Genomic DNA, 26,762 nt, shown 5'->3' on the forward strand with positions numbered 1-26,762 from the left:
CATTACTAGTAATCTCGTGCATCATTCTATTCCTATGAAACTCTTCTGGAAATTCTGACTAGACGCTCCACGTTATCACACAGATAATAATAGTTAATTACAAAAGAGGAAACAAACACCATTGACAGAAATCGAGGAACCGATTGTTCGTGTGACGAACGCCGAGCTCGGAATGATGCCTAGCGAAGGGACGAGCCGATGAGGAAGAGAGAGAGGGAGAGTCAGGAGAGGTCACAGCAGCGGAATAACGTGGAATGGAATGGCATGGACGTAGCCAGTTCGCATTGAACTGCCGAATCACGCGGATCGTTTCGATTTTCCTCTCTCTCTCTCTCGTGACCGGTTTGTTCCCTCGCCACGCTGGACGCCCGTTTACGGTTGATACTGCCACCAGCCATTTCTACCTGACCCTAAAATTGGATACCTATGTGCAGGTGCGGTTACGATGAGGTTATGTCACACTTTATAGTGTATATACGTATATACGAAGAGACGTGGGGTTTCTGGGGGTTCTGGTCAAACGTGTATGTACAGAAAAAGTTATGTATAATAGGGTATAATAAAGACACCATGTACACGAGACACTTATCGAAGTCGGTTTAAAGGGCGTTAGAGAGGAAAGGCAAGAGATAATAAAGGTTACCGCGCGACCCGTTGAGTCGTTTACGCGGGTGTCGCGTGTGTGGGCTGTCTGGTGTTCCCAGCGGAGCGACCGTACCGTCCAAGCTGCTCCCGTTGACAAAGTGTAGGCCGAAGAAACAAACCTATCATCGCCACACCCTGCGGCCAGACGTGAAAAACGTCCAGATCCGATGGAACCTTGTATTTGTCGATACATCCTCAGCATTGTGCACCTCTTCTGTTTTATAACAACGTCTTGATGTTTTTCCAAGTTCGTTTTATTTATTAGTTTTTGAACTACCTTATAGAGATTTAACTAAGTTCGAATATTTAAAAAATCCTGTAGTTTGTTTTTTCTAATTGCTAACTATGTTGTCTATATCTGTTCTAGAGCTAATAACTCTATCCAGATGCTGTACTAAATCCATATAATTTTAACCTGAAGTCTGAACATCATCCTGACTCCAAAGAAACTTTATCTGTGACGTATTCTCAGCAATCTGTACTTCTACTATTTCATACTCATATCTTGGAGTTCTTCTACATCTATTTTGCTTATTTATTGAAATATCTTACAGAGGTTCAAGTAAACTTGAAGACTTAAATAATTAAATTAATTTACTTTTTTTTAATTACTAACTCCCTCATCTCCATCTGTTTTAGAACTAATAACTGTATCCTGCTGCTGTTATAAATCTACATAACATTAACCTGAAACCTAAACACCATCCTGACCCCCCAAAAATTAGTATTTAAGAATCTTGTATAACAGTGAAGAAGTTTGGCCTTGCCACAAACACAAACAAACTACAGAACACGAGCGTACAGATCGTTTATAATCAACTGTAAATGATAGACGCGAGATTATCGAGCCATTGGGTTACACGTCCGCGCTCGTTCGTCCAAATGGCGAATCTGTCAATTTGCCAATTATGTAAGACCAGTTCTGTTCCACGAGAACACCGGGCAACGATCCGTTTCTGCAGGAATTTCAATTCCTTCGGCGGACAGGAATCGCGCGCAACTTAGTGTTAGCAGCGACTAACCGGTCATGCACATGCGCCTTATGTACAAACGGATCTTGTATCGCTATGTATCACGCTCTTCCATCAAACAGTACCTCCGCACGTTCATTCTGATGAGTTGTGTACCCATGAAAAGTTGATTATAATTTCCTAATTAAAAGCCGAAGAAGTTAGGTTACGTAATACCATGTATGAATGTAGCTTTAACAAGGGACTAATTATATTATTAGTTCCTATTGAACTGTAAATATTTATATAAATTTATGTAAGACTGGTGCATGTGAAACGTAATTTCTTGAATTTAGCGGATCTACTACATTTTGGCATACCACATTCGTTTTTAAATTTCTCATAAAATAAGAATTTACAGCCTAATAATCATTTTAATTCTTGCTTCTAGAATGATGATTAGACTGCGGTTTTTTATTCTTATGGATATAACTGAAGTATAAAGCTATATGGATATAACTACATGTAATAATAATCAGTAATTTATTTTACTTTATGTATTTTTGCATGTATTTTTACACTTATGTATTTTCCATAAATGTATAAATATCTGCAATTTAATGATCATAGTTTCAAATCTGTGAAGCCACTATTACAACTATGCAAAAGACGCCTGTTTCAGGAAATTGTATTGAATGGATTTAATAGAGTACACAGGGCTCAAATTAAGATTAGAATTTGATTGTATTCTCTATGGGGACACCCTGTAGAAGGATGGACAACGGGTCGCGTGTGCATTGCGAGTTTAGTATGTGCGCCGCGAGTATTTCGCGTCGAGCAAGCGGCCACGGGTGCAGGGTAGTACTTACGTACGTATGTACAGAACGTAGTTACGTACCGGGCATGCATCTTTATTATTGGCCGAGAACCCGTACGCGAGGCGAGGTTCGATGAACCTTTATAGCTACGTATACGGACGTGTACCCTTCTGATTGAAACTCTCCCAAGTGCATATTCGCTGAAAATCCACTGGGTCTCACCAGTTCTCCTGGGAACCGGTATTTCTTCAACACATTGTAACTAACTTCTTCAACACTCATTTATAACATATTAACGCTGCTTTATCTATTAGCTAGCAAATATTCCCAAATATATATGTATCAGGTTTGGAAAATATTTAGCGAAAGTTAAGAAAGATTTATCTAGAATTCGAACTTTTTCCATATACGTATGTATGATTTCATCAGTCTTTTCTTGAAAACTTTTTCATCCTTTTTGGTAATTGATTGCGTTCAATAGCTTTTACAAGTTTGTAGAGTATTCCATTTTTTGTCCATGACCCTGGAATGAGTCTCCTAAATACTATAATATTGTATTATAACTATATATATATTATATTATGATTGCTATGCAAAATATTCCATATTATAGTGTAGACTATATTATAAATATAAATAATAATGTAAGTATGTACATGTATATTCGGTAATTGAGACATAATAACTTTTATATACATAATCTATAGATCCGTTTCAAATTTTGTTAATATATAATACATACTAATAAAATTTCAAAATGTTTTGTATAACGTAATTTATAATAGTTTTCGAACAAGTCGATACAATATATTATCTGTCATCGTGTATTCGTAGATATTTCTCGACTTATCGCAGCCGATTTACTTCTTATCGCATCACCTCGAATTCCGTCGTGTTTTCTGTGTACTTGAGAAGTGTAGTCCTAATGGAAGATGTTATGGGTGAACTACGTGCGTTATAGGTTAAGAAATGTTTTGTTTGTGATCCCGGTGAAAGTTGTGACGTGATCAACTAATAAATCGGGACTTTTTGTATCAGAAAAATTATATCGATTCTAATAGTGGACGTGGATCAAACAACATGTTTCGGCAAATATTGGACGCTTTAGGAGGGAACTCGGTACATACGCACATACGTACAGTGGCTAGTGGCTACAAAAGAATATACCCACATACTCTTATTTTTTGGTTAAACGCCTTTTTATTAGATCCTATATTTCGTTTTCATAGTACTAAATTTTCGTACTCATAAGTGTTACTAGACATGCTACTAAATGATATAATTTAATATACATAAACTTAATTAATGACATATTATATAAATACTATAAAAAATACGTGATATGATATGTAAAAATTTTTTGTAGCCACTTAAGTATAATTTTAATATTCAAAGAGAACCTCTGGGTTCCGTCCTTCTCAAAATATGTATACCTAGTTCATACGTATATATGTATATTCGCGTACTGTGGAAAATGTTAGATGCGCCAGTATTGCGTTGTCGAGTGGCGGCCTTCGTTTCTATAATTATTTAGTGCATGTTTCGTTGGTAGCCACAGTTAATACGTATCCACTGCGTGAACAGATCGAATTCGTGTTCGTAAGAGAAGATATCTTGTCAAGGATGTCACACTTGCGGTTTCAACGCTGCACCTGTACTATTAATCCAAAGACGTTTGCGTGCGTTCACATGTACTCGGATCAGATACTCTCGAGAGTGGTTTACGGCGAGTGGGGGAACGATGTACCGTTTAATTATATTTTCTTAAATCTGATCGTATGTGTTGTATTAATTGGTTGCCTTTTCCTGTTTGTCACAGGCTCGAAGCGGAATGTCCGTGGGTTCGGGAGGGCGGGCACCGTTTAAGCGGGCAACAGCCACTTCTATCCCAATCACGAACAAGTCCACGAAAGCCCGGTGAGTACCAATTGTTTGTTGTACCATTATAAGAATCAATTACATTCAGAGATCATAACTTTATAACATAAATTTAAAACGGGCATAGCATAAAAAATCGTATTCCACGATTAGTTTATATGAATTTAGTTAAGAATAGTTATTATAGATAATTACAATTTTGTTGGTTACTGGTGACCATAATTGTGACTGGTGATTGAAGTTGTTTTTGGTTGCCATTAACTATTACGGATGGCGAAAAGATTCTTTTGTTACCACTAACGATTTTTGGCTATTTTCAACCAACATCAATTTTTATTAACGTCATTGATATTTACTACCTAGTACTAATTGTAAAGTTAACAATACCGAAAACAAAATTTTAATTTTCACAAATTAATAATAATTACAAGTAAACAACAAAATTTTAATAATAAGTTATTCATAGGCTGCAGATTTTTATACATTTATGGGAAATCTGAAGGTGCAGAAATACATACAGTGAACATAATATGGAAAAATATATAAAATATCCAAAACAGTGTTTATTATGATATTTGGTAAACAAATCTCTATTTAAGTTCTACTTCTTTAGTTATCTTCAAATTTAGATTTAGTTATTCATTGCCAAAATCATTTAATTTAAGATATGAATTTTTATATTAGAACTAATTGAGATTTAGTCACTAAATACAATTCATAATATATGTAATTCCTCTATGATAAGTTTTTCATTTGCGGTATGTTTAGAGTGAAAGCTAGTTAAAAACGATATACACACTAAGAATTCGCTTTCGCTTTTTCTGCTTCGGCGCCTATATAAGTCGCCTCTATACTTTGCCATTTATTGCGAAACATACGTGCGTTTGTTTACTTCAGAGCATTTCATTTCATTTTTCCATTTGATCAAACGATAATATATCTTTGAAAATTCCTATATTGTCGATATAAGTCGATAACAATGAAAATACGAAAAGTTGACGTATAGATGGCGATAGTATGTAGTCGGCTTGGCGGTAAACTCCTTGGTTAATGTAATAAACATTGGAAGCCGTGGGACCAAAGCCTGACTTGTTACCGCAATCGTAATGGCTTCCTTCAACAGACCCTGCCTTGTCTGTTACGCATCGAGAAACCGGTCGAGCGATTATTTTTCCAGAAATTCCGTTATCTACCTGTCGCAGCCATTGGCGTCGCTTTCTCTCTATAAATCGCTTTACTGGACTGTACTAACAATAGTTCATTTGATTTCAATTAAGTATATTTTAAAGTAATTTGAACTCAGATTTCTGAAAATACTTGAATCAGTTATTCTATAATCTGGATGAATAGTATAATTTATTGGGAAAAATTTATTTATGACTAGTTTGTTGGAATAAGTATAGCGCCATTTTGGAGACTGTGATCAAATTGGGGATATAGCTCAGTGGTAGAGCATTCGACTGCAGATCGAGAGGTCCCCGGTTCAAACCCGGGTGTCCCCTATAATTTTTTCTTTCGCTATAAAATTTTTATCAATTTCTTGATTCTAAATTATTATAAGATAATATCAAATATATGGTATCGAGACTAAGAGAAATATGGTATTAATAAGTCTACCTTTATCAAGTCTACTTTTTATGATAATCTTAGGCCCAGTTTATATGCATGAATGAACAGTAAGGAGAAAAGAAAGAATGTCACAAAATAGCTTTATTGAAAAAATTAAGTTTTGATATTTATGTCTACTAGAAAAGTAACAACATTCAATGAATTTACCTGCATTGTTCATAAGATAAAGTTTATACCTTACTTAGATGTCATACAAAGAAATGACTAATAAAATATTAATTATTTTTGTCTGTGTTTCGTTCCAGTACAGCGTGGACATTTCCTGTTTTTAATCAATACACCGGATCTTTAACGTTATCTTACGGAAACGTTTTGAATATTGTGATTATTATGATTTGTGATAGTTTTCACAACAAAATGCATTATCGAATAGAAAATTAAGAAAAATGGACATTTCCCGTTTTTCCCCGTACGCCCTTCAATTTTCAAATGTAAGACCAGATTATGCGCATAAATAAGCAGGCTGCGGATTTTTATACATTTATGGAAAATTTAAAAATACACAAATGCATAGAATGCATATAATGTATATAAAATATCATAAATACAGTATATTCCTTGACAATACTTAATGTGTGATATAAATCTTTAAATAGATTCTATTCTTTATATCATTTCCATCAAAATATAAATTTGTATAGGAATCCACAGACCAGATATAGAAACATATTCTACGGTAGAGAAACCAGTAACAGTTTTTCTTGTTAAGACCACTTGTTACTGGCAGTTTACGTAAGATGTTAAGAGAGCATTAGCCAAGTACAGACACAAAATGAAATCGATCCGATTTACTAGATCCCCATTCTTAGTAAATGGATCGAACGACTGAGGGCATTGACCAGCGGTCAGCGATGAAACTAACCCATCATCTGGTCACATCTCGATGCATATCATAATTGCTGGACACTTTAAATCCGTTCAAGTTCCTCCACATTCTTTTTTAAGGAAACACATTGTAGTTGAGATCACGCAATTCATTAAATGCTCAAGATTAAGTGGGTCAAAGATTAATCTCGTTTAATTGCAGAGAACGAGTCTGTCGTAACTGGTAACGACACAAGAAAATCCTACGATCTTTAAGGAAACTAGATCTAACCTACTACGTTTTTTCGATCTGTCATCTCTGTTTCTGTATTTTATGGCTCACCAAACTGATAGTACATATATATATGTATATATATTAGGTTTAGTAATTGAACCCATGAATTCCATAACAGTACAAGTTTACTTTTCTACGCTATATTAAGTTAACTTTGACAATTTCAATCTAGTCTCTTTTCCAAAAACTTCATTTCATTAGCAAAATAAAAAATATCAATCAAGAAAACTCGAGAAAGAAACTCTTAAAGGATTTTGTTAAGATTTCAAATTTAACCTCCAAATAGTGCTATTGGGCATAGTAAAGTCTAATAATTTGTTGTATTACTATTATACTACTATTATATTACTATATTATATTTAGGGTATTTCATTTTATTTTGTATTTTACTTGTATTTTCACTGTGATAGGGATTAGTAATAAAACTAAATTAAGTTAATAATTCAATGATTAGATAAGAGTTAAAAATCTTTTTTATAAAAAAGGAACTGTATTTAAATAACCAGAATTAGGAAGATTAAACCGTATACTGTATAGTTACTGGCGAATTTTTACAGATAGAAATGTAGAAACAGGAATGAAAAAGACGTAAAGGAGCGTCGTCACTGTAATTCGATAATAAGTTCGCTGTTCGTGCGATTGTTGTGGGTGCAGGTAGGAGTGTTAACGCGCCTACGTGTTGCACAATCCTTTATTCGTCATTTGCATATTTCTTGAAGAAATCTTACGTGATTCGGTGATGTCGTATGCATCGTTTTTGTCCACTCTTTCGCTCATGAAAATTTAATACACTTTGTCACTTTGTAATGCATGTAGCAACAGGATTGTTGCAATCAACCATAGGCTTTGTAATATATGTGTAATTGAAGTCTCCGTGACATACATTGTATTTAATGTATTATACAAGGTTAAAAATATAATAATATACAAATTTAGAATACAACTACACAAATTTCAATTTGTTAAATTTACAACTTAGATTACTACTATACTCACAATCCAGTTACAAATTAAAGATCGTATTCGAATCGCGTTTGCTCGATTTTACAAATTCTCGTCTCTGTAATATCTCATAAATATAAAAACAGCGTTTTTATTGAAAATTTCAGATCGAAACCCGAACCAAAGCCACCGGCCGGCACGGGAAAAAAGCGGGACGTGGTCGCGTCGTTTTTCAGCCCGAAAAGGCCAACGAGCAGAAAAGTCGAGCGGCCTGGCAGACACGAGGCGAAGCTAGAGGAGCGACACCACAAGTGAGTTTCAAGTCGAACGAGTCTCCGGCGATTGGATTACCATTACCACAAACCATGCGTCTCTCACAATGATGCGAGCCATGTGACACGTTTTGCCAGTTAGGCGCGTGTGGCGGCCTCCTCTCTTTTACGGAACAGGAAAAAACCGAAACGAACGCGAAAAGAGAGAAAAGGGATACGTACGATGCGTCGTTAGCTCATAGGAAGGTTCAGTGACCTCATACACGCTTCTTTCCCGATCATTTCTCGATGCCATATGTTACTTGTACGCTGTTAAACGTACATGTATGTGCAACATAACATACGATTATCATAATTTTCTATCAAAAAAGCAGTGGTTCACAGAAGTACTCGTATACCGACCACAAAATTTTTTATGAATATATTATATGCATTCTACAAAACTTTTTGAAAACTCGTTAACACTGTAACGAGACACGATCATCGTAATTATTGTACTAATGTGTTAATTGGAAATGTATATAGAAATTACAAGACATATATCGCAAATATACACTCAGTAGAAAATTAGTATACACCATAAATACTATTCATAATTGGTCTTCAGGTTATCAATCATATTATATATTGCTTTGCAAGCCGACGTTTCGTGGACGTTGTATTTCACTTCTTCAGTGTTATACTGAAACTGAGTATTTTCAGATTTTGTTAATGCTTTTTATGGTCAAAAAAGTGCCTCTGGTTGGCCAATGGAAATCTGCCATAAAAAGAAACCTGGAAACAGTTTCAGATCGGCTTACAAAATAATATATAACACGATTGATAACCTGAAGATCAAATATGATGAATTCAGAAAACCATCGTGGAAATCTTAAGTCAATAATAGTCTTAAACGTACAATTAATACTAAAGATAGTCTCACTAAACATTGTGGCTTATTAATATAGTGAATAATAATTGACTTCAAATACTTTGCTAATTTACGCGCAGTATATGCTTCCAATAAGTATCTTGTAACCTCTATATATATAATTTTCAGATCTATTTCAAATTTGATCCATATCAGATTTCAAAATGTTTTGTATAATATATATACATAATATATATACATAAAAAGCTTCTAACAGTTTTCGAATACTTTCGTAAGCCACTTCTGACTTTCCTATCGTCTCTACTTTCTATAAAAATTAGTATAAGCCAGACTTTACTTGTTGCGTTTTCCACAGGCGAAGATTTGGTTTGCGTGAGGTAGAAAAGTGGAAGTCCGGGCCTGTATAGAGTACACTTTCTCCTACTGTCAAGATACGCTAGTTGATTGTTACGTGCAATAGCTTTATGCTGCTAAGTAGGCGAATTCTGGTCCGCAGATAGCGCTACCGCGCTTTAAACCAGTTCCTTTTTGCACTAGCTGCAGTTTCCTTCCTTTCCTCTTGTTCCTTATGGCGGAGACCGCCAACACCTTCGCCAGACTTGAGTGGCCGAGAGAACTGTCCAAAAATCACCTCATGATGCCTTGAGAACACGTGCGAATGTAAATCAGGGGGTTATACATTACTCTCGATTGGTTCACCATACCTGGTGACTTCATTGACTTCATCCAACAACTTCTTAATGGAATCGACCACCTTTTTGAACACTATGCTCTCTTGATAGTAAGTGTTTTCACATCATGATTCCTCCTATAGACTGTTATTCATAATTGCTCCTGATGGTTGTTTTCAGGACGTTTTATTTGGATCTTGTATAATTAGACATCGTTACATCGATACAGTAGTTAACGAAAGTCTTTGAAGATTTATCATAGAAAACTTTCATGTATTTATTATATGTACGTGTTATATAAAACATTCTGAAATTTCATTGACGCTTTCATGAAACTCGGCTATCACGATTGTATCGGTAAAATTTGGAATCAATTTAAAAATTGATATAGAGGTTATTGCAAATGTATATTTAGTGAAAAAATTGGTAGACACCATGAATAGCCTATTTGTAATAGATAATTGATTATGCTTTTACAATTTCTAGGACTGCATTATACTGCAATGCATACTTGGACGCATAATTTTCACATTATATACATATATTTTTTGATTTATTTCAAATTTTACCGATAAAATCATAAGAGTCATAACATAATATATTCATAAAAAATTTCTATAAATGGCGGAACACTTTCATGAACCACTGTATATTCTAATCTGTTGCTCGCGCATACATGCAAAATTATAGTAACTAAATCGATTCATTATTCTATCAGGGATATCTGGTTAGTCTGACCAACCTGTATACATTTCTTCCTTCTAACATTTCCCTCTGAATCATGCTGTTTGACGTAAGAGGTCCATTCTAACCTACTAACTGGTCCAATCCTGTTCCAGGTGATTATAAATCAACCTCTCCATTACATCAGATAAGTCACGCTCATTTTTTTTCTATAACCACCACTTCCTGAAGGGTTCTTAAATATATTAAAATCTTGCATGTATATAAAACTCTAATTGATTAATTCTCTTCTTGATATCTTAGATTAAATGTCATATTTCGTATAAATCCAGCAATATTTATGAACGAGAATATACATCCGTAGTAAAGTTGCAGTCCGCGAATAATATCTCCTGGAGAGTATACAGTTGTTTGGCGTAAAGTCAGTCGACAATGTCTGCTCGTTGTCGTCTCTTAATTAAGATCTAAAGATGCGGCTCTTTACGCTAATAGAGAGAAAAGGAGAGAGAGAGAGAGAGAGAGAAGAAAGGCACAGGTCGATTCTTACGGGGTCTCTAAAGTGGCGACTGCTCGACGGATCGACGACCCACTCTGACAATGAGAGCGGTACTTGGTCGACGTCGGACGACCTACATACCCAGTGAATCAAAAGTCAATGAGCTACTCGTTGCAGCCCGATAACTTCTTTGTATTTACGGCGATCCACCATAGAACGGTGTTCAGCCGAGTAAACACGTTAGTGAGGTCTTTAACTCGCCATCAGTTATCAATGAACCTCATGCAACAGATGGCACGCATAATCTTTAACCACCGGATTTAACATCTAGATCCTTTCAAATTACAAATTATCTAATTATCCTCTTTGATATAAAATTCTAAGAAAGAACTGTATAATCTACAGCTTGTAACTATCAAATTAATTGGTAAATTATTTATGTTCAGTGCCAATGAAATTTTAAAATATTTTATACAACTCTATATATCTTCAAATGTTGTATGTATATAAGTTTATTCTAGCTAAACCTACTTTAACTTTCGCTTCGAAATTTCTGAATATACACTAGTACACTTAGGTCTGGCAAACTTTGAATATTTCTAAAAGATACAGACAGAGGCTATTATGAATGGAATCACTATAATAGAAGCTTGCGACGAGACGCTCTAAAGGCCTTTGAATAAGGGCAAAGTCAATTGGTAGAAAACGGGGAACAGAGTGACGTCATGCGTAAGCTGACCGAGGAATCAACATCAACTCCGCATCACGGCCTTTATCTATTCTTCGTAATCGTTCATCAGCCACTTCCAAAAAAGAATCCAGAATTCGAACCGAACCAAATGGAAGACAACCCACATTCCAGCCTTGTAATCGTTGCCTGTTCAATATTTGCACAAGGCGACTGCAACAATCGCTGTTTGCTTTGGATATAAATGTTTGTATCAAGCGTATCGCAGCCGCGTGACGAAAATACGCCTGCGTATTTTTCTTCCTTTGCTTATTCTGTCGTCACTGATCATCATCATTTTTACCGACTGAGCGTCATTTTGGAACACACTGAATACATATATATGTACAACGTTTAAAATAACGATACCTATATCTTAAAATTAGTATTTTTATCATATAGTAGCAGTCAAAAGAAAGTTTATAGAATAAGAAATACAAAAAAAGATATAATTTTACAAAATGGACATATATTTAATAAGAGCAATTCCACAGAATAGATGACATTTAAAATTAAAAATGTTTAATACAGATATTATTAAAATTCATAGTGTATCAATTTCAAGCTTTTTCTATTTTGCAATATATTTTATGCACTAAGTTTTTTCAACTTTTTTGTTTATTTTAAGTATACTTTATTCATGTCTACATCGTGCATAGGGTTTTATATTTGTTGTAAGTAAAGCTTGTTTTGTAAAATGTATAGTGATTTAAAAAGGAACTTAAAAAATGATAAAAAGATATAAGAAATGAAGTCACAAATTCGGTGTGTCCCAAAACAAAGTTCAGCCTTTTTAAATTTCTGTCCAATTCACCGGCATCTCACATCGTTCCTTATCTTACAGTGTCGCCGCAAAGAAATCCATAGCTCCTTTCTCTTGCCTACAAATCACCGAAGACAAGAATTCGCCGAAATCGTTGTCTGACCGAATCCTATTACACGAATCGATCACGTCATAAAGTATGCATGAGCGATGGAACCTCCTACACTTACACCTGGCGATAATGATATCTCTTTTGCGTCTCCTTGAGCCACAGATAAGGCCATGTCGTAAGCGGCGCAATTCCTTGGACGTGACAATTCACGAAAGAGGTTTATAAGCTCGTTAGTTCGATCAAGCTAAACGCTTGATGTCATGGTGATTCAGAGAAAGCACGTTCAATCAGCCTTGATCTCGTTTATCGAACAGCCTGGCTTATATTTCGCTCTATTTTCATATTCTGATTCGAATAGAACGAACCAAAGAATTGTTACCTTTGAATTGATACATTTTCTTCAAAGTTAGAATGACGAGAGTTAACTACAAGATCGGTTAAACAAATGTTGAGGGAAGCAGAACAAATCGAAGGGCTGAAGAACCATCAAGATAAGAAATGTTCAATCAATCTTCTGGCGTCTGGAGGAACGCAATGACGTAAATTGTTGCATAGGAACGTTATATGGAATATTAATCGGGGAATGAACAACGCGCGAACGTTTAAGTGCATCGACAAGCCGACGTGTCTACATCGTAGCGGACATTCTCTTATTGATATTACCAACGCATCCACCTTCGTACGCCTGGGAAATGTTAAACCATGCTAGACGCAATTATATGTTGTTCTAGACAATTAGGAGAACATAATATTCAAACGGATTGATTGCTCGATGAGATATTTGAATTCTTCTCATTGTTCCTTTTGTTCTTTAGTCTCACGGAAAGATATGGCTGTATGTATTTATAAAGTGCAACAGGTATTCCACATAATCCAGTATATGTTATTTAGATCGAGCAAAGTAACGTGTCGGTGAAGTAGGTTAGGATACCACCCAAAGAAGAAGAAAGATCTTAATTGATTTTTAATTAAACGTTTTCTTCAGATTTCGTTATGGATATGTAGTAACTCGTAAAAATTGAGAACTTACTTTATAAAACAGTTTAAAATTTCACTATCGTGTAATGAAAACGACTGTCATGATTGTATTGATAAAATGTGAAGCAGGAATGTATATATCGATTATATTTATTATGATATTACTCGCCATAGTCTCATGACAGTGTTAATGAAATTTCAACATAATATATTCATAAAATGTATATACAAATATTCGAATACTTCTGTGATTCACTGTATGTACATATAAAAAGAAAAGAAACAGTGAATCGAATGATTATTCATAGGAATTTTCGCAACACCCCGTACAACGAGCTTATTATGTTAAATCTGCCGAACGCGTATTCCTCAGACTTTTTTTAGATTCGGCGCCAGTGGACGCCAGCCAGGATTCTTTCCAACATCGCATCGCGACCATGTATATTTAGACGCATTTCTGCCTGTTTTTTTTTTTTTGGATCGTTTTTCCGCAGCCTCGACGTCTATATGCCTGAACATATTTGCGATGACGAAGTGGACGCGTTGTATTTCCGCTAAACTGAATAGAAAAGCGCCAATACGGGTGTGATAATGACACATATGCACACGTTGCATAGTGCCGCGAAAATAGGTCCATAATAAGCCTGTTTTACGAATGTGTTAGCTTTATAATGTGATCAGGTATATGCACAGCATTGCATTTTGTCCACGTTATTTAACTTACCTTGAAATCGATCCTTATCAGATTACAGTCGTTAGAGTCGAGTCATCGATTCGGACATTCCAAAGAGACTGATTTCCTTTTTTCGCGTTCTAAATAATCATCTTGTTCCATTTTAATTCTGGATAACTCTCGCGTAACATAAATTACAAATATTAGTAGAAATATAAGATTTCATTTCGATAATATAAGTAGATTCAACCTAGACCCAGCCTAGACTTATATTTAACCCAGACCTTGGCAAGACTCGAGTCATGTCATCGGACTTAGCTCACACAAGCTTGGTATACTAATTCAGCCATACTAGTCTAGACTGTAGTATTTAGATCTCCTTATTTTATAGAATTCAGAATCTATGTACATACATGGGAAACCAGAAAAGGATTTAAGAAATGATATGAACGCCATTCTTAATGTTTTTGAGTTAACATCTGATAATATATGTTGCTTGTAGTAATCAGTTTTGCATTAGAAGGCAGGTCAAGGGCTCACCTCAAGTAGAGATTTATCCTGTGGAAGTTTAGGCCACCGGGTACATACCATATGTCGACCGTATGAGAAAACTGGTCGACGGTGAGACGTCTGCAGATTCCGTGGCCTCCTTAAGCAGCTTCTACCTCCTCTTCCTCGCCCCTCTGTACTCGCCTAACCATCTTCGACGGCGTATGTACTCGTTCCCAGAGAGTTGGCGCAGGCTGTCTTAAGCCCCACCACGATCCTCGCCAATTATCTTTGTTTCTCTTTCATCTTCTCTCGCTATTGCGGTTACAGGGATCTTCGTTGTGAAAAAATCGAACAAGAAATCGAATGATCGAAGCCCCATCGGCGACTCGATCGGTTTAACAGGGCCCTTCCTGAAAGTGCGTGAAATTTCAACATTTCAACCTTTGTAGATGGCTCTACGAAGTTCCTAATTCTCCCAAGAATATTTTATGTAAAATATTTTCTAAGAATCAGTGCTTCTCCATACTTATTTCTTAATTTTCTCCTTTAAACAGCTTCCATTTATTCTCAATGAACCTTTCATCTCGCGAGAAATCCGAATCAATCTTATGCAATTGAAATTTCACTACCTCACACTACTGTCGCACAGTATATTTCGTCCGTATGATAAACATCATGATGTCCTTGCGATAGCCTGATAACGATTCGTCATAGACAGAAAAATGAGAATAATCGCTCTTTACATAAAGAGCATATTTTGCGTGTATCGAAAGTGGATCCTGAAAAGGATCAGCAGCATCATCGTTTGCTACAGTAACTTCTAAGTATATATTCGACGCCTAGACGCGTTCTCAAGCCCTTCGTCCAGCAAAATGGTCGGGGCCCGTGGTGGGGTAGACCATTCTGGAGGGGACACAAGTCGAGACTCGTATTCAGTGCTCGATGCACCGCTGTAGAGAGTGTGTTGTTTTTCTGTGTTCTTCAAAGGAAAGTTCTTCAAATCATACAAAAAAGCATTATATCACCGATAGTACAAATAAGCTTCAGTTTCGAATTTCAAATTTTTTATCCAAAAACTAACGAATATACCATAATACATATAGAATTATCAATAATTGGAATTTCGCAAGTGGCTTTAAACTACCGACGTGTTGAAGTTCAAACTTTGAACGAAGCTTGGACGTTCGGTTTCATCGGAGATTCGTTTGAAAGGTTCCTATCTGGCGAATTCAACGTTCAAGAATGCAAGCGTATCTTCCGAACAAACATAGAGAAGAAATACACTCGCGCCACGGAGGTCGGCCGGTCGATGCAACAAGTGGTCGCCGTCGGAGGCTAAGATCCAGTCGAATCCTCCGTACGTGCTCGGCTGGAATTCGTAAACGCTCGTGAGAGACAAATAGGCCTCGAAAAGTGGCTCGAGGTCGTCGCATCTCGTATACGAATTTTCAAATTCCTTTTCGGGATCGTGTCACACGCTGTTGCTAAACGATCTCGTCTTTCCCTCGTCGTGTAACCTTAACTTCAAGTGACATCGTTCAGGGATCGAGAAAGCTCGTTTGGAGAAAAAAGAAGTCGAGGAAACTTTTCCCTGTGTATACTAGTTATACTTGAAATCCGATGTTGTTAATTCGACGACGTGAAAGTGGCACGTTTTCCTTACAAAGCATTCTGTAGAATTTCACCGTAAACCTTAGTATAGATACATCTATGCTAAAAAAATTTCTTTCATTAGGCTCTTGTGTATAACGTAAAAACATTGATTATAGGGAATCTAGATTATCTCTAATATGTATATTTGTTGCTAATGAAGTTTGTCCTTGTGAGGTGGATAGATCCTCGAGATGGAATTCTTATCGATTAGGATCGTGTTACCTGTAAAATGGAATGCAATGGAGACTTTAAATAAGTCTTGTAGGAGTATAAATAATTTTGTTCAATGATCTTACCTAACGTAATCGATTTGTAAGGTGAATAATAATTATAAATTGAACATTATGATAATGTCGTTAGCTGGACGATGAAAGGATAATAAATGTTCGTGTTTTCGGGAATGATGGTTTTGGAATTTCGGTTAAGTGTCCAGTGAAGTGTGAAGAGCGACCATGATGAAGTTCAGATCGCTGTTTCGCAGAGGCCAGCAACAACCGCCGACGCAGTCGCAGCAGCAACAACAGCAACAGATCCCGCTGCGTCAGGCGCCAAGTGCCTCCTCGCTTGAGGCGAAGAACGAAAACCCATCGGTAGGCAACTGGGGCTCTCTCGGTAAAGAAGGAGCCAAAGGGAACGCTAAGGGTAGCTTCAATCCAAAGGGACCCGGCAAGGGGTCCAGGATGCAGGAGCTGGAGCGTGAGATCGAGGTGTTGCGCAAGGACCACGCACGACTCGAGTCGAATCTACGTGAGGCATCTTGCGATGCTCAGCATCTTCACGAACTACGCGCTGAACTCACCTCTCTCAAGGTAATTTTCCCATTTTAATCTTAACTTCCTAATGAGTATAAGATAGCCCTAAGAATTTGGTGTACTGGTTAAAGACAGGGAATGTCTATTCTGTATTGGAACAAAACACAGGTAAAAGTAATTAATTAATATTTTATTAATCATTCTTTTGTACGATATCTAAGTAAAATATAATTTCATTTTATGTGTGAAAAATACAGTTCAATTTATTGAATGTTGTTTCTTTCCTAGTGGACTAAAATATTAAAACTTAATTTTCTCGATAAAGCTATTTTGTGACATTCTTTGTTTTTCCCTTTACTCTTTATATCTACATTAGATTGAATAATATCTATTTGGGTCATTTAAAAAGTTTGTAGCATTTTTATTATGAATTTCTATCAAATTATGAAACGTTTCAACAAAGAAGAATTGGATATTAAAATAAATTAAAAAAATTTATCGAAAATTCGCCAATGAGACAGGTTTCTTTTTTCCAGTGAAAAGATACTGTTGTATCTTATATGTCCAACAAATTTTGAAGTGTAGCTGGAATGTTCATCTCTATCTGAGTTAATTACCAAACATAGTATTTTCATCATTATTTACAGTAGTCATTGCAAAATTTATTCGAAAATGGAAAAGACGATCAATTCCTCGAGAAAGAAGTTGTGAAGTTATAAATGGTAAAAATTCGAATTATATATAAATTTTTCTTAACTTTTGCTACAGATTTTCTAAACAATCTAATACATATCCGTTTAGAAATATCTATCAGCTAATAGCAGTTTTAACAAACTATAAATGAGCGTTGAACTTACGATATGTTGAACAAACATCTATTTCCAGTAATTAACAAGACACACGTTTTATTTAAAGTTAGTTTTGAAAATGGTGGAAATATCAATTTTTCAAATTTACATTAGAACAAAATTGATAGATAAAAATTTGTATGCCGCAAGGGAAAGATTCGTGTATATGTTTATTGTGTTATTTGCTTTCATTTCGGTCTCTCTCTATCTCCTCTCTTTTCGTTGTTCTACTCACGTGTAGATCTACTTCTCCCACTTAAATCCCCATTCTCGTCTAACATCATTGACCTTACAAGGAAAACAAACACAGGAGATCGTCTTCGAGGGCGGTTTCTACGAGATGGAGCAGGTTATTTACCGACATTAACAACGATTCAAGGTGAACGTGGGTGATCCTTTTTTACCCTTTAGCCGTGCTTACTGGTATCATGAAAAGCGGATGTTATGCAATCACTCAGTATAATCTTATAATTTAAGAACAGTCTTAAGACTGAAATAATTAAACACGCTTGTTCACTTATTAGATTCATTATTCAATATTACATAATATTTGATTATTGAGTGAATAATCTATAAAAATACAATCTGCAATCCATGAAAGTGATCGTTGATCTCTTTTTTGTAAATATAGTTGATGATTACTTATCATAGAGGGTAAGGATTATTTTTCCCAACAATTTTTCAGATTCACTTAATTACAAATAGTCTATCAAAAACATTATCATTTATAAAAATGATTTATGATCCTCTTTTATAAATCTAGGTGGTAATTACATACTTACCAAAAAAGGTTAGGATTATTTTTCCCGCTAATTAAGGTTTTGTGAAAGCATTAGAAAACTGTAAAAAACAAAAGATTCAATTTTATTATAAATGAATTTAATAAAATAAAGACACTGAAAACTAAAGCATCCATTAACCATACTTATAAAAAATGATAGAAAAAATTGATCTTCCTAAAATAAATAAATATTCTGTTTCGTATTGAAATTTTGTTTTTTTCATGAAGGGGTTGAAACATTATCCCGCGTATTTAAAGGATAGCTAGAGGGCGTAGGAAGAGGGATGTTTACGGAGGAAAGAAACTTGTGAAGTGAAACGACCGCGAACGCTATGAAAAAACGTTGTTTCTCCACGTCTACGGTAAACGACAAGGAGCAACTTCCTTTATAAATTGTTTACACTTCCTCAAAGAGTCATAAATAGGCAACCATCACTGGTTTAGAAAGTTGCGAGATGTTTGGTTGAATTTCGTAGACCTAACCTAAAATGTTGACACTTATTCGCCGCATAATCAAGAGATCGAAGGAAATAAGAATTGTCCGCTTCGAATTAGAAACTTAGATTTCTCAACATTGTCATAGCAGATATATCGTACGATTAAGCATATTACGTTTCATCATACTAGTCAGCCCAAGTAATTAGAATACTATCGGTTACCATATTCTCGTTTATGTAAGCGTTTGGCATCGTGTTTTTAATATAAATAAAACGGCAAAGAAAAAGAGAAAAATTGACAAAATATGTTATAACAACGTAATAATATGATTCGTATATTTATATACTTGCTTGAAGTAAGTGTATTTGAAAATTTGTAATGAATAATAGGGTTCGCTCTTTTTTAATTGTAGGAACAGCATAGTTTGGAGTTAGACCGCCTTACAGAAGAGAACGAAGCTCTTCGTGCAAGACTCAGAGACGTTGCACATTCTCCCTTGTCAGATTCAGAGAAGCAACAGTTACTTCTGGATGCCTCAAGATTACACAATTCTGCACCAGCATCAATAGCAATCCCCCAAGATGAAGGATCCACACCGATCACCATATCCCAAGATAGTGCTCAGTGTACCACCCCAGATTGGGACAAGCATTCTTCTAGTTCTGTATCAGAGGTTTCTGTCGCATGTTTGCAAGATAGAATTCTGCAAATGGAAGAAACGCATTATTCAACAAATGAAGAGTTACAGGCAACAATACAAGAATTAAGCGATCTACAAGTATGTGCAATTAGCAGCCAAAAACTTTATAGAACAACATAAGATAGTAATTATAATATTCCTCTTATTCATAGGCACAGCTTACAGAACTACAAGCTGACAATGAAAGATTAACAGAAGAGAAAGATGTGCTGTTGGAATCTCTCTGTAGACAAACAGAGAAACTCGAAGACTCCCGTTCCAAGGTTGACACGTTACAAGGTCTATTGTTAAGGGAGGAGCAACCACAGGAATCTTCCAAAGGGTATAATACAGAACGGGAACAGAAATTAGTAGACCTTCTAAAAGTAAATACACTTAGCTTTAAACCATCAAATTATAACAAATTGTATTAAATTAATTAATTAAATTAACTAATTATAGAGTGCTCAAGAAGAACGAGAATCATTGCTGCAGAAACAAGAGGAACTAACATCTGAAGTGAAGAGCCTTCGAGCAGCTGCAGAGGTCAGTGCTGCGGAAACAGAGCGATTAACAAAATGTGTACACCTTTTGGAATCCTCGGTGGAGACGGCGAGTATCGAACGGAAGCAACTGGACATGGAACTAGCAGAAGCTAGGCAAGAGGGTGCAAATCGGAATATAGAAATCAGTAGGTTAGCCACGCTCTTGGAAAATGCTCGAGCGAAAATCGAGGAATTAGAACAATCGAGGCAAGTGGAAAACAAAAGCGAGGCAGATGAACTTTTGGATGCTGCTAGAAGAGAGAAAGACACTTTGGAAACGCAAGCGGCTGCCCTGCAAGAGCAGTTGGCGCGTTCGCATTGCGATCATGACCGTCTTAGGGATCAATACTCACAGCTTCAAGAAGAATACAAAGTATGCTCACTATGGCGGAAAAAATTAACATATAGAGCTGCAACATATGCAGCATTTTAATGAGAATACTTTTATTTATAACTTTATAAAAAGAATTCTTGTGAGAAAATTACACCATTTCATGATGTAGATGTAATGGTTGGAAAAATTTATTCTCGCAACCACTTTCTTTTTATAAGATTTCAAAGTCTTCTGTATCCTTTTATAGGGGAATCATATATGTTTTTACATACCAGTCATATATGTTTCTTTATTTTCTACATCAGGATTATTTATATTCTATATTAAATAAAATACGTATTCTCGTTTAAATGCCGCATTCTGTATAAGGGCAAAGAATTAATTAAATATTTTATAGGTAGCGCGTAATAATGCCAAGTCAGCAATAGATGACCTGGAATACAGGTTGAACCAGTTGAAGGACGAAAGGTTATCCGTGAGTGCAGAACTACAACTCGTGAGAGATTCTCTTGCGGAGTTGCAGGCACAATGTCAAAGGCACCTGGAAGATAAAAGAGAGCTAAAGGCCGCATTGAACGAGGCTCAAAGAACGGAACGCGAAGCTCAAACGCGTCAGTATGAATTAGAGCGAGCGTTGTCTGAAGAACGTAAGTTGAGGCAAGAACAGGCTACCGAGTGGGAACAGTTTCAAACGGACCTCCTGATGACCGTTCGCGTGGCGAACGATTTTAAAACGGAGGCTCAGAGTGAGCTGGAGCGAGTTATGATGGAGAATAAAGCACAAAGGGATAAACTGAGAGCATTAGAAGCTCAGCTCGATAAACTGAATAAAGGTAAGTGAACTACCTTTGGAATCTCTTATTTTAGATACATTTTGCTGTTATCAAACACGGAAAGAGAACAATCATATTTAATGTAACATTGATTATGATGATACAATAGGGAGACAAAGTTCAATCAGTGTATTAGGACAGATGATTGATATTTAATGTTAGATACTTTTACAAGATACTTTCTAATGAACGATCAAGGAACAGAAGTACAGTGATTAATACAATGCATGTTATCTTTTTTTTTTTTTTTTTCAATTTCATTCGGATGTCAGGCAGCACTGCAGTTCCTCAATGTAAGAGTTTTGGTAGCACTGCTGGAAATTCTCGCAAGCCGGCTAACAATATCTTAAAACGCGGTCGTACCATTATAAAGAGGCGGCATGAATGCAGAAAGGGCTCTTTAAAACCCAATCTTTTTAAAAAAACGTCTGAGTTGGATCCAAATGAAAAAGAGGATTTGCAAATTGATGACTTGAAAGAGTTAAATTCAGTAATTCATCAGGAAGATATTGAATTCGACGCTAGTAGCGAAATTTTATATTCCAAGGATCCTATTAAACTAAATGACAAATTAATTTCTGGAGAAGAAATTGAGATTTGTCCTTCCTTCGAATCAAAAGATAATTTACTGGAGCTTGTTGATGATTTTGAAAAACAACCTTTGATAGAATTAGATTCCAATAACGAAGCTTTAAATATCGAGGCTTCTAACTTTAAAAGAACAAAATCAAAGAAGTTTCTCAAGACCTCTGAAGATTATCAAAAGCTTCATGTATCAAGTATATCAGAGGAAAATGAAATTGCAAAATCATCCTTATTGAAGAACATAAAGGGCATTCAAAATGCCGGGACAGATTCGTACGGTATTCAAATTTCTAATAGTCGATTTTTCGTTCCTAAAAATTATGTGTATTCCGGATTGGAAAATGCAATGGATGATTTAAAGTTTGAGGTAGATCCGGAAATGAGGAAAGTGTTGCAAGAAAGCACTCAAACAAGCAATGACTCGATAAATACAGATAATTCTGAAGTAACCAGCAACCAAGAATCTCAACACACAAACGAGTTTAAAATGAAAGATATATTTTTGTCCGATACAAGAGATAAAGAAAATTCTTTACTTTCGCAGTTCGGAACTTCGAAATTTAACGAATCGGAGGAAGAGTCTAAGAGCGATTTCTCTTCAAACAAAAAGCCTAGGTTATTTCTGAAGAAAAGCGAATCCAGATCTGGTAGTGAAGTAGTGGACTCTCTTTTAGACAGTACTCGCAAGCAAGATGTCTTCAATTCTACTTTAGAAAATCGAACCTTTTCTACATCCCTAGACAATCTAAATTTACGAACTTACTCTGCTGATCATTTGGATAATAGTAATATCAGGAAGATAAGACAAAAGGAAGATTTGATTCCTCTTAATGGTTACATTGACAAAAGTGCAATACGTTACAGAGACACCAATGATTTAATATCTGTAAGACCAAAAAGTTTTCCATTTGAACCTTACTTACCCCAAAAATCAGAAGATTTGGTTCTTGCAAATATTAAAAAAAGGAAAGATAAAGAAAGAGAAGAATATAGTACATATTCTATTCTTTCTTCGCTGGAAAATTTACCTAGATCTGCTTTAGATCCTCCATTGGCACCATTCTCCTCTCGACTCGCGCCAAAAGAACATCTAATATCGTTTTCAAAAGAAACTACCAGAGCATTAGATTCTACTTCAACACAAAAGACTACTAGTGGAGCTTTGGGGTTCAACAATGAATTAAGGGAGATTGGAAAGAATCTAACTCTTTGCGAAGCAAATAGATTGAAACGCATGAAATTCTTAAACATGAACTTGTTTCAATCTGAACCAACTATAGAGTCTCAGACAAATAGTTTGGTAATTACGGATGAAAAGAAGATACAAAATGAGAGCTTAAGCTCAACCTCGGAATTAAAAATAGGTCAGAATAGTAGCGATTCAATGTTCAAGGATAAATCTCTGATAGGGAGGACTTCGTCTTTAAGAGAGAAGTTTGAGACGATCATTGAGGATGTGGAACTGAGACCAGGCCGACAAATAGGTACAATACGCGACCGTAAGTCGCAAAAAAGTAGTGTGGAAACGTGATTGCTTGTATTTGCAGAGTTCAAACCCTCGTTATCTGTCCTGGATTTTTATTCTAGCAAACAGATGTGTTTAAACACTTGTAATACACCCTTTCTCGTTGCTAGTCTCAAATGTACTTTTTCTAGCTCCCCCCTCCCCCAATCTCTCACCTTTCACTATTGTTTGGATTAATCAATATATCTCTAATTTATGTTCTCTAGTTTTTTTGTCTGTGACCTGAAATTTTGCTTTTATGTTTTTCGTCCCTCATCAAACTATTTATGTATCATTCAACACAAAGTAAATGTAAATATACTTGTGGCCTTAGAACTACGAGTCGAAAAAAGTGATTGGTTTTTTCTAGATATTTCTTTCTTGTCATTCTTGTGCTTTCCTATTACATGTAAACATAGCGCTTATTGCTTTTTTTTTTGTTACGCGATTTTGCTTCAAGTACAATTGTAGTACAGTTTTTCTCTGATCTTTCAGCTAACCAGAAAGTGATTCAACAACCCCAACAAAGGCCAGCAAGCACACCGACGGAAACTCAACACTGTGTGTTGACAAGCGTTCAACAGGAGATTGCCGCGCGTCGGAAAGCTAATATTTCTCGTCAGGATTCAAGGCTATCTGTGAAATGTTTAATAGAAAGTATTGAGAATGCTACAAAACAAGCAAAAGCAGGTATGAAACACATAATAGATGAATTTTTCTAACCACCTAATATATCTCCATATGACTCTAATATAATAATTTGTACATAGGCCCTGGAAGTCGTAGCAGTTCTACGTCCTCGCTTAATTCCATTGGAACAAATGATATAATGACATTAAAAGCCCCACTTCGTGATCAGCAGCAGATCAATAATTTAATCTGCACAACGAACTCAACAAATAATAATAAAACTCAAACCGCAATTACTAGAAAACCACTGTCAGGTAATTTTCTTTTTAAACATTATGTTATCACTATGCTAAGTAACGACATGTAATTTATTTTCAAATGTTATTTTCAAAAGTTTTGAAACAAGATTATTCATAAAATCCTCTGAATCATACACTGTTGCTTTCTAAAGCCAATGTTCTGCAAAAGCATTTGAATGTTATAGAACTTTTCAATGATTAATACAGAAACAAAGTCAACAGTGCCTGTAGTGTTGAGTCCTGGCGAACTGCTAGATTCTGCTGCACTGAACGCGAAGGCAATCGACTTTGTACGTCGCAACAGCGTAACGGACTTATCAGAGCGCAAAGATCCTCTCTGTGGATTGATAAAAAACGGAGGCTCGAAACGAAACGCATTGCTCAAATGGTGCCAAAACAAGACTATGGGTTACCGGAATATTGATATCACGAATTTTAGTAGTTCGTGGAACGACGGTTTGGCTCTTTGCGCCATCCTCCATTCCTATCTCCCACACAAGGTACCATACGATACGTTGACACCAGTGGAAAAGAGAAGAAACTTTTCTATTGCTTTCTCCGCTGCGGAAAGCGTTGGGATATCTACTACGTTGGTAAGTTATAAATCGTGTGATTGTTATGTACACTACTATCCATAAGTAGTTGGACACTTAGTGGGTATTTTTGTTGTATTTTCAAAATTATGATTAGATTGCGAGTATATTTAAATAGAAAATTTAAGTAGAAAATTTAGCTATTAAGTATTATAACAGATATTATACTTTCTATATGTTAAATATATATTTTTTCACACCATATGCATTCTATGCATTTTTGCACTTTCAAATTACCCATAAATGCATTAAAATTCACACTCTGGTTATGGGTGGTAGTGTACCTTTTAGTAAAATGACTTTACTAAGAAGTTACTTAATTTATAGAACATAGGGGAAATGTGTCAATTGGAGCGACCTGACTGGCAACAAGTTATGACATATGTGACCAGTATTTACAAGCATTTTGAAACCTAATTTTCGGTTCGGTGTCTCCTGTCATCAAGACGGTTCCTCCTCTCATTGAGAATTCACCGTTGGACCGAGAACGAATCAAGAACAAGGATCATCTAGTCATCTAAAAAACAAATTTTCTATAGGGACAAAAATCTTTCCAAGAACTTTTTTCTTTTTGGATTTCCAAGAATCGCTGGATTATAGCACTGCCTACGCCTAATGCCTGTGTATGATCGCGAGAGTGTGGATTTCAATGGGACATATAAATCTGACACCAAATGGAATTGCTTTTTACTATGAGACTGAATGTTTTTAATATACATGCATATATTATATATATATGTTAAGAACCGGAGACAAAGAAATAGAGGCAGGGATTTATAAAGAAAAACAGGAAGTAACTAGAGAGAGACGTGCTTCTGTAAAAGAGAGAAAAAAATGAATATAGAAAAATGCAAGCTTTATCGAGTCTTCTTGTGCGTGAATATGTATCATATATATGTTTCAGTGCCTCCATTGCAAAGCCAATACATTAATTCCATTATATGCAAGAGGGTTTTTTCTACCTATCGTAAGTCTTGCATTTTTTTGTAACTGACACAAGTGTCGAGGTAAATATTTCCGTTCCTCTCATACTGTGAGTATTTTTCTACTTGTATTATTTTTCGAGAAACTTTTGTAAAGTTTTAAGAACGAATGTACAGAATGAAGCGCCTTAATTTAAAAAAGAGAAAACCTAATTTATTGTATTAGTCACGTTTTTTAGTATATATATATATATTATAATATTATACGAAAGCCGAGCAGCAAACTTATTAGAGAGACGAGAAAGCATCGTTTAAGTTCTACTTTCTGAGTGTAGTAAAGAACGAACGAAAATATTCATGAAGATTAAGTTCTCTGTGATATAGCGAAATAGCCCCGAAACAGAGATAGAAACGTTATCGTTATTGCTCTTATTATTATTATTATCATTATTATTATTACTATTATTATTACTACTACTACTATTACTACTACTACTACTACTGCTGCTGCTACTGCTACTATTATTATTATTAATACTATTGCTACTATTAATATCATCCTCATCGTCATTGTTGTACCATTGTAGACAATATGCTGTCTGACATAAAACAATAAACTTGCCTAATGACTATTTAAAAATTGGGAGTTATTATATCTTATCGTA

General features: G+C 35.6%; 1 protein-coding gene and 1 non-coding gene across 8 annotated transcripts; both read left to right on the plus strand.

Annotated features, from left to right (window-relative positions):
• The first annotated feature begins 254 nt into the window (after nucleotides 1-254).
• LOC117161118 (uncharacterized) lies at nucleotides 255-26,737 on the plus strand. 7 transcript variants are annotated; one of them, XM_076625535.1, is made up of 13 exons: nucleotides 255-434; nucleotides 4,233-4,330; nucleotides 8,129-8,272; nucleotides 16,820-17,162; nucleotides 19,585-19,950; nucleotides 20,025-20,237; nucleotides 20,314-20,769; nucleotides 21,128-21,563; nucleotides 21,836-23,647; nucleotides 24,148-24,342; nucleotides 24,423-24,596; nucleotides 24,789-25,174; nucleotides 25,502-26,737. In XM_076625535.1, exons 1-13 carry the CDS (start codon nucleotides 255-257, stop codon nucleotides 25,589-25,591), a joined length of 4,893 nt encoding a protein of 1,630 aa, XP_076481650.1. In that variant the 3' UTR covers nucleotides 25,592-26,737. The 7 variants fall into 7 exon arrangements, with proteins under 7 accessions (XP_076481650.1, XP_076481651.1, XP_076481652.1 ...); XM_076625536.1 differs by having other exon boundaries at nucleotides 21,836-23,632; XM_076625537.1 differs by having other exon boundaries at nucleotides 16,835-17,162.
• On the plus strand, nucleotides 5,722-5,793 carry TRNAC-GCA (transfer RNA cysteine (anticodon GCA)). The gene has a single exon. It is a non-coding gene; the product is annotated as a tRNA-Cys (tRNA).
• Nucleotides 26,738-26,762: the final 25 nt, after the last annotated feature.

This window comes from Bombus vancouverensis, chromosome 16 (genome assembly GCF_051014615.1).
Source record: "Bombus vancouverensis nearcticus chromosome 16, iyBomVanc1_principal, whole genome shotgun sequence".
NCBI lineage: Eukaryota > Metazoa > Arthropoda > Insecta > Hymenoptera > Apidae > Bombus > Bombus vancouverensis.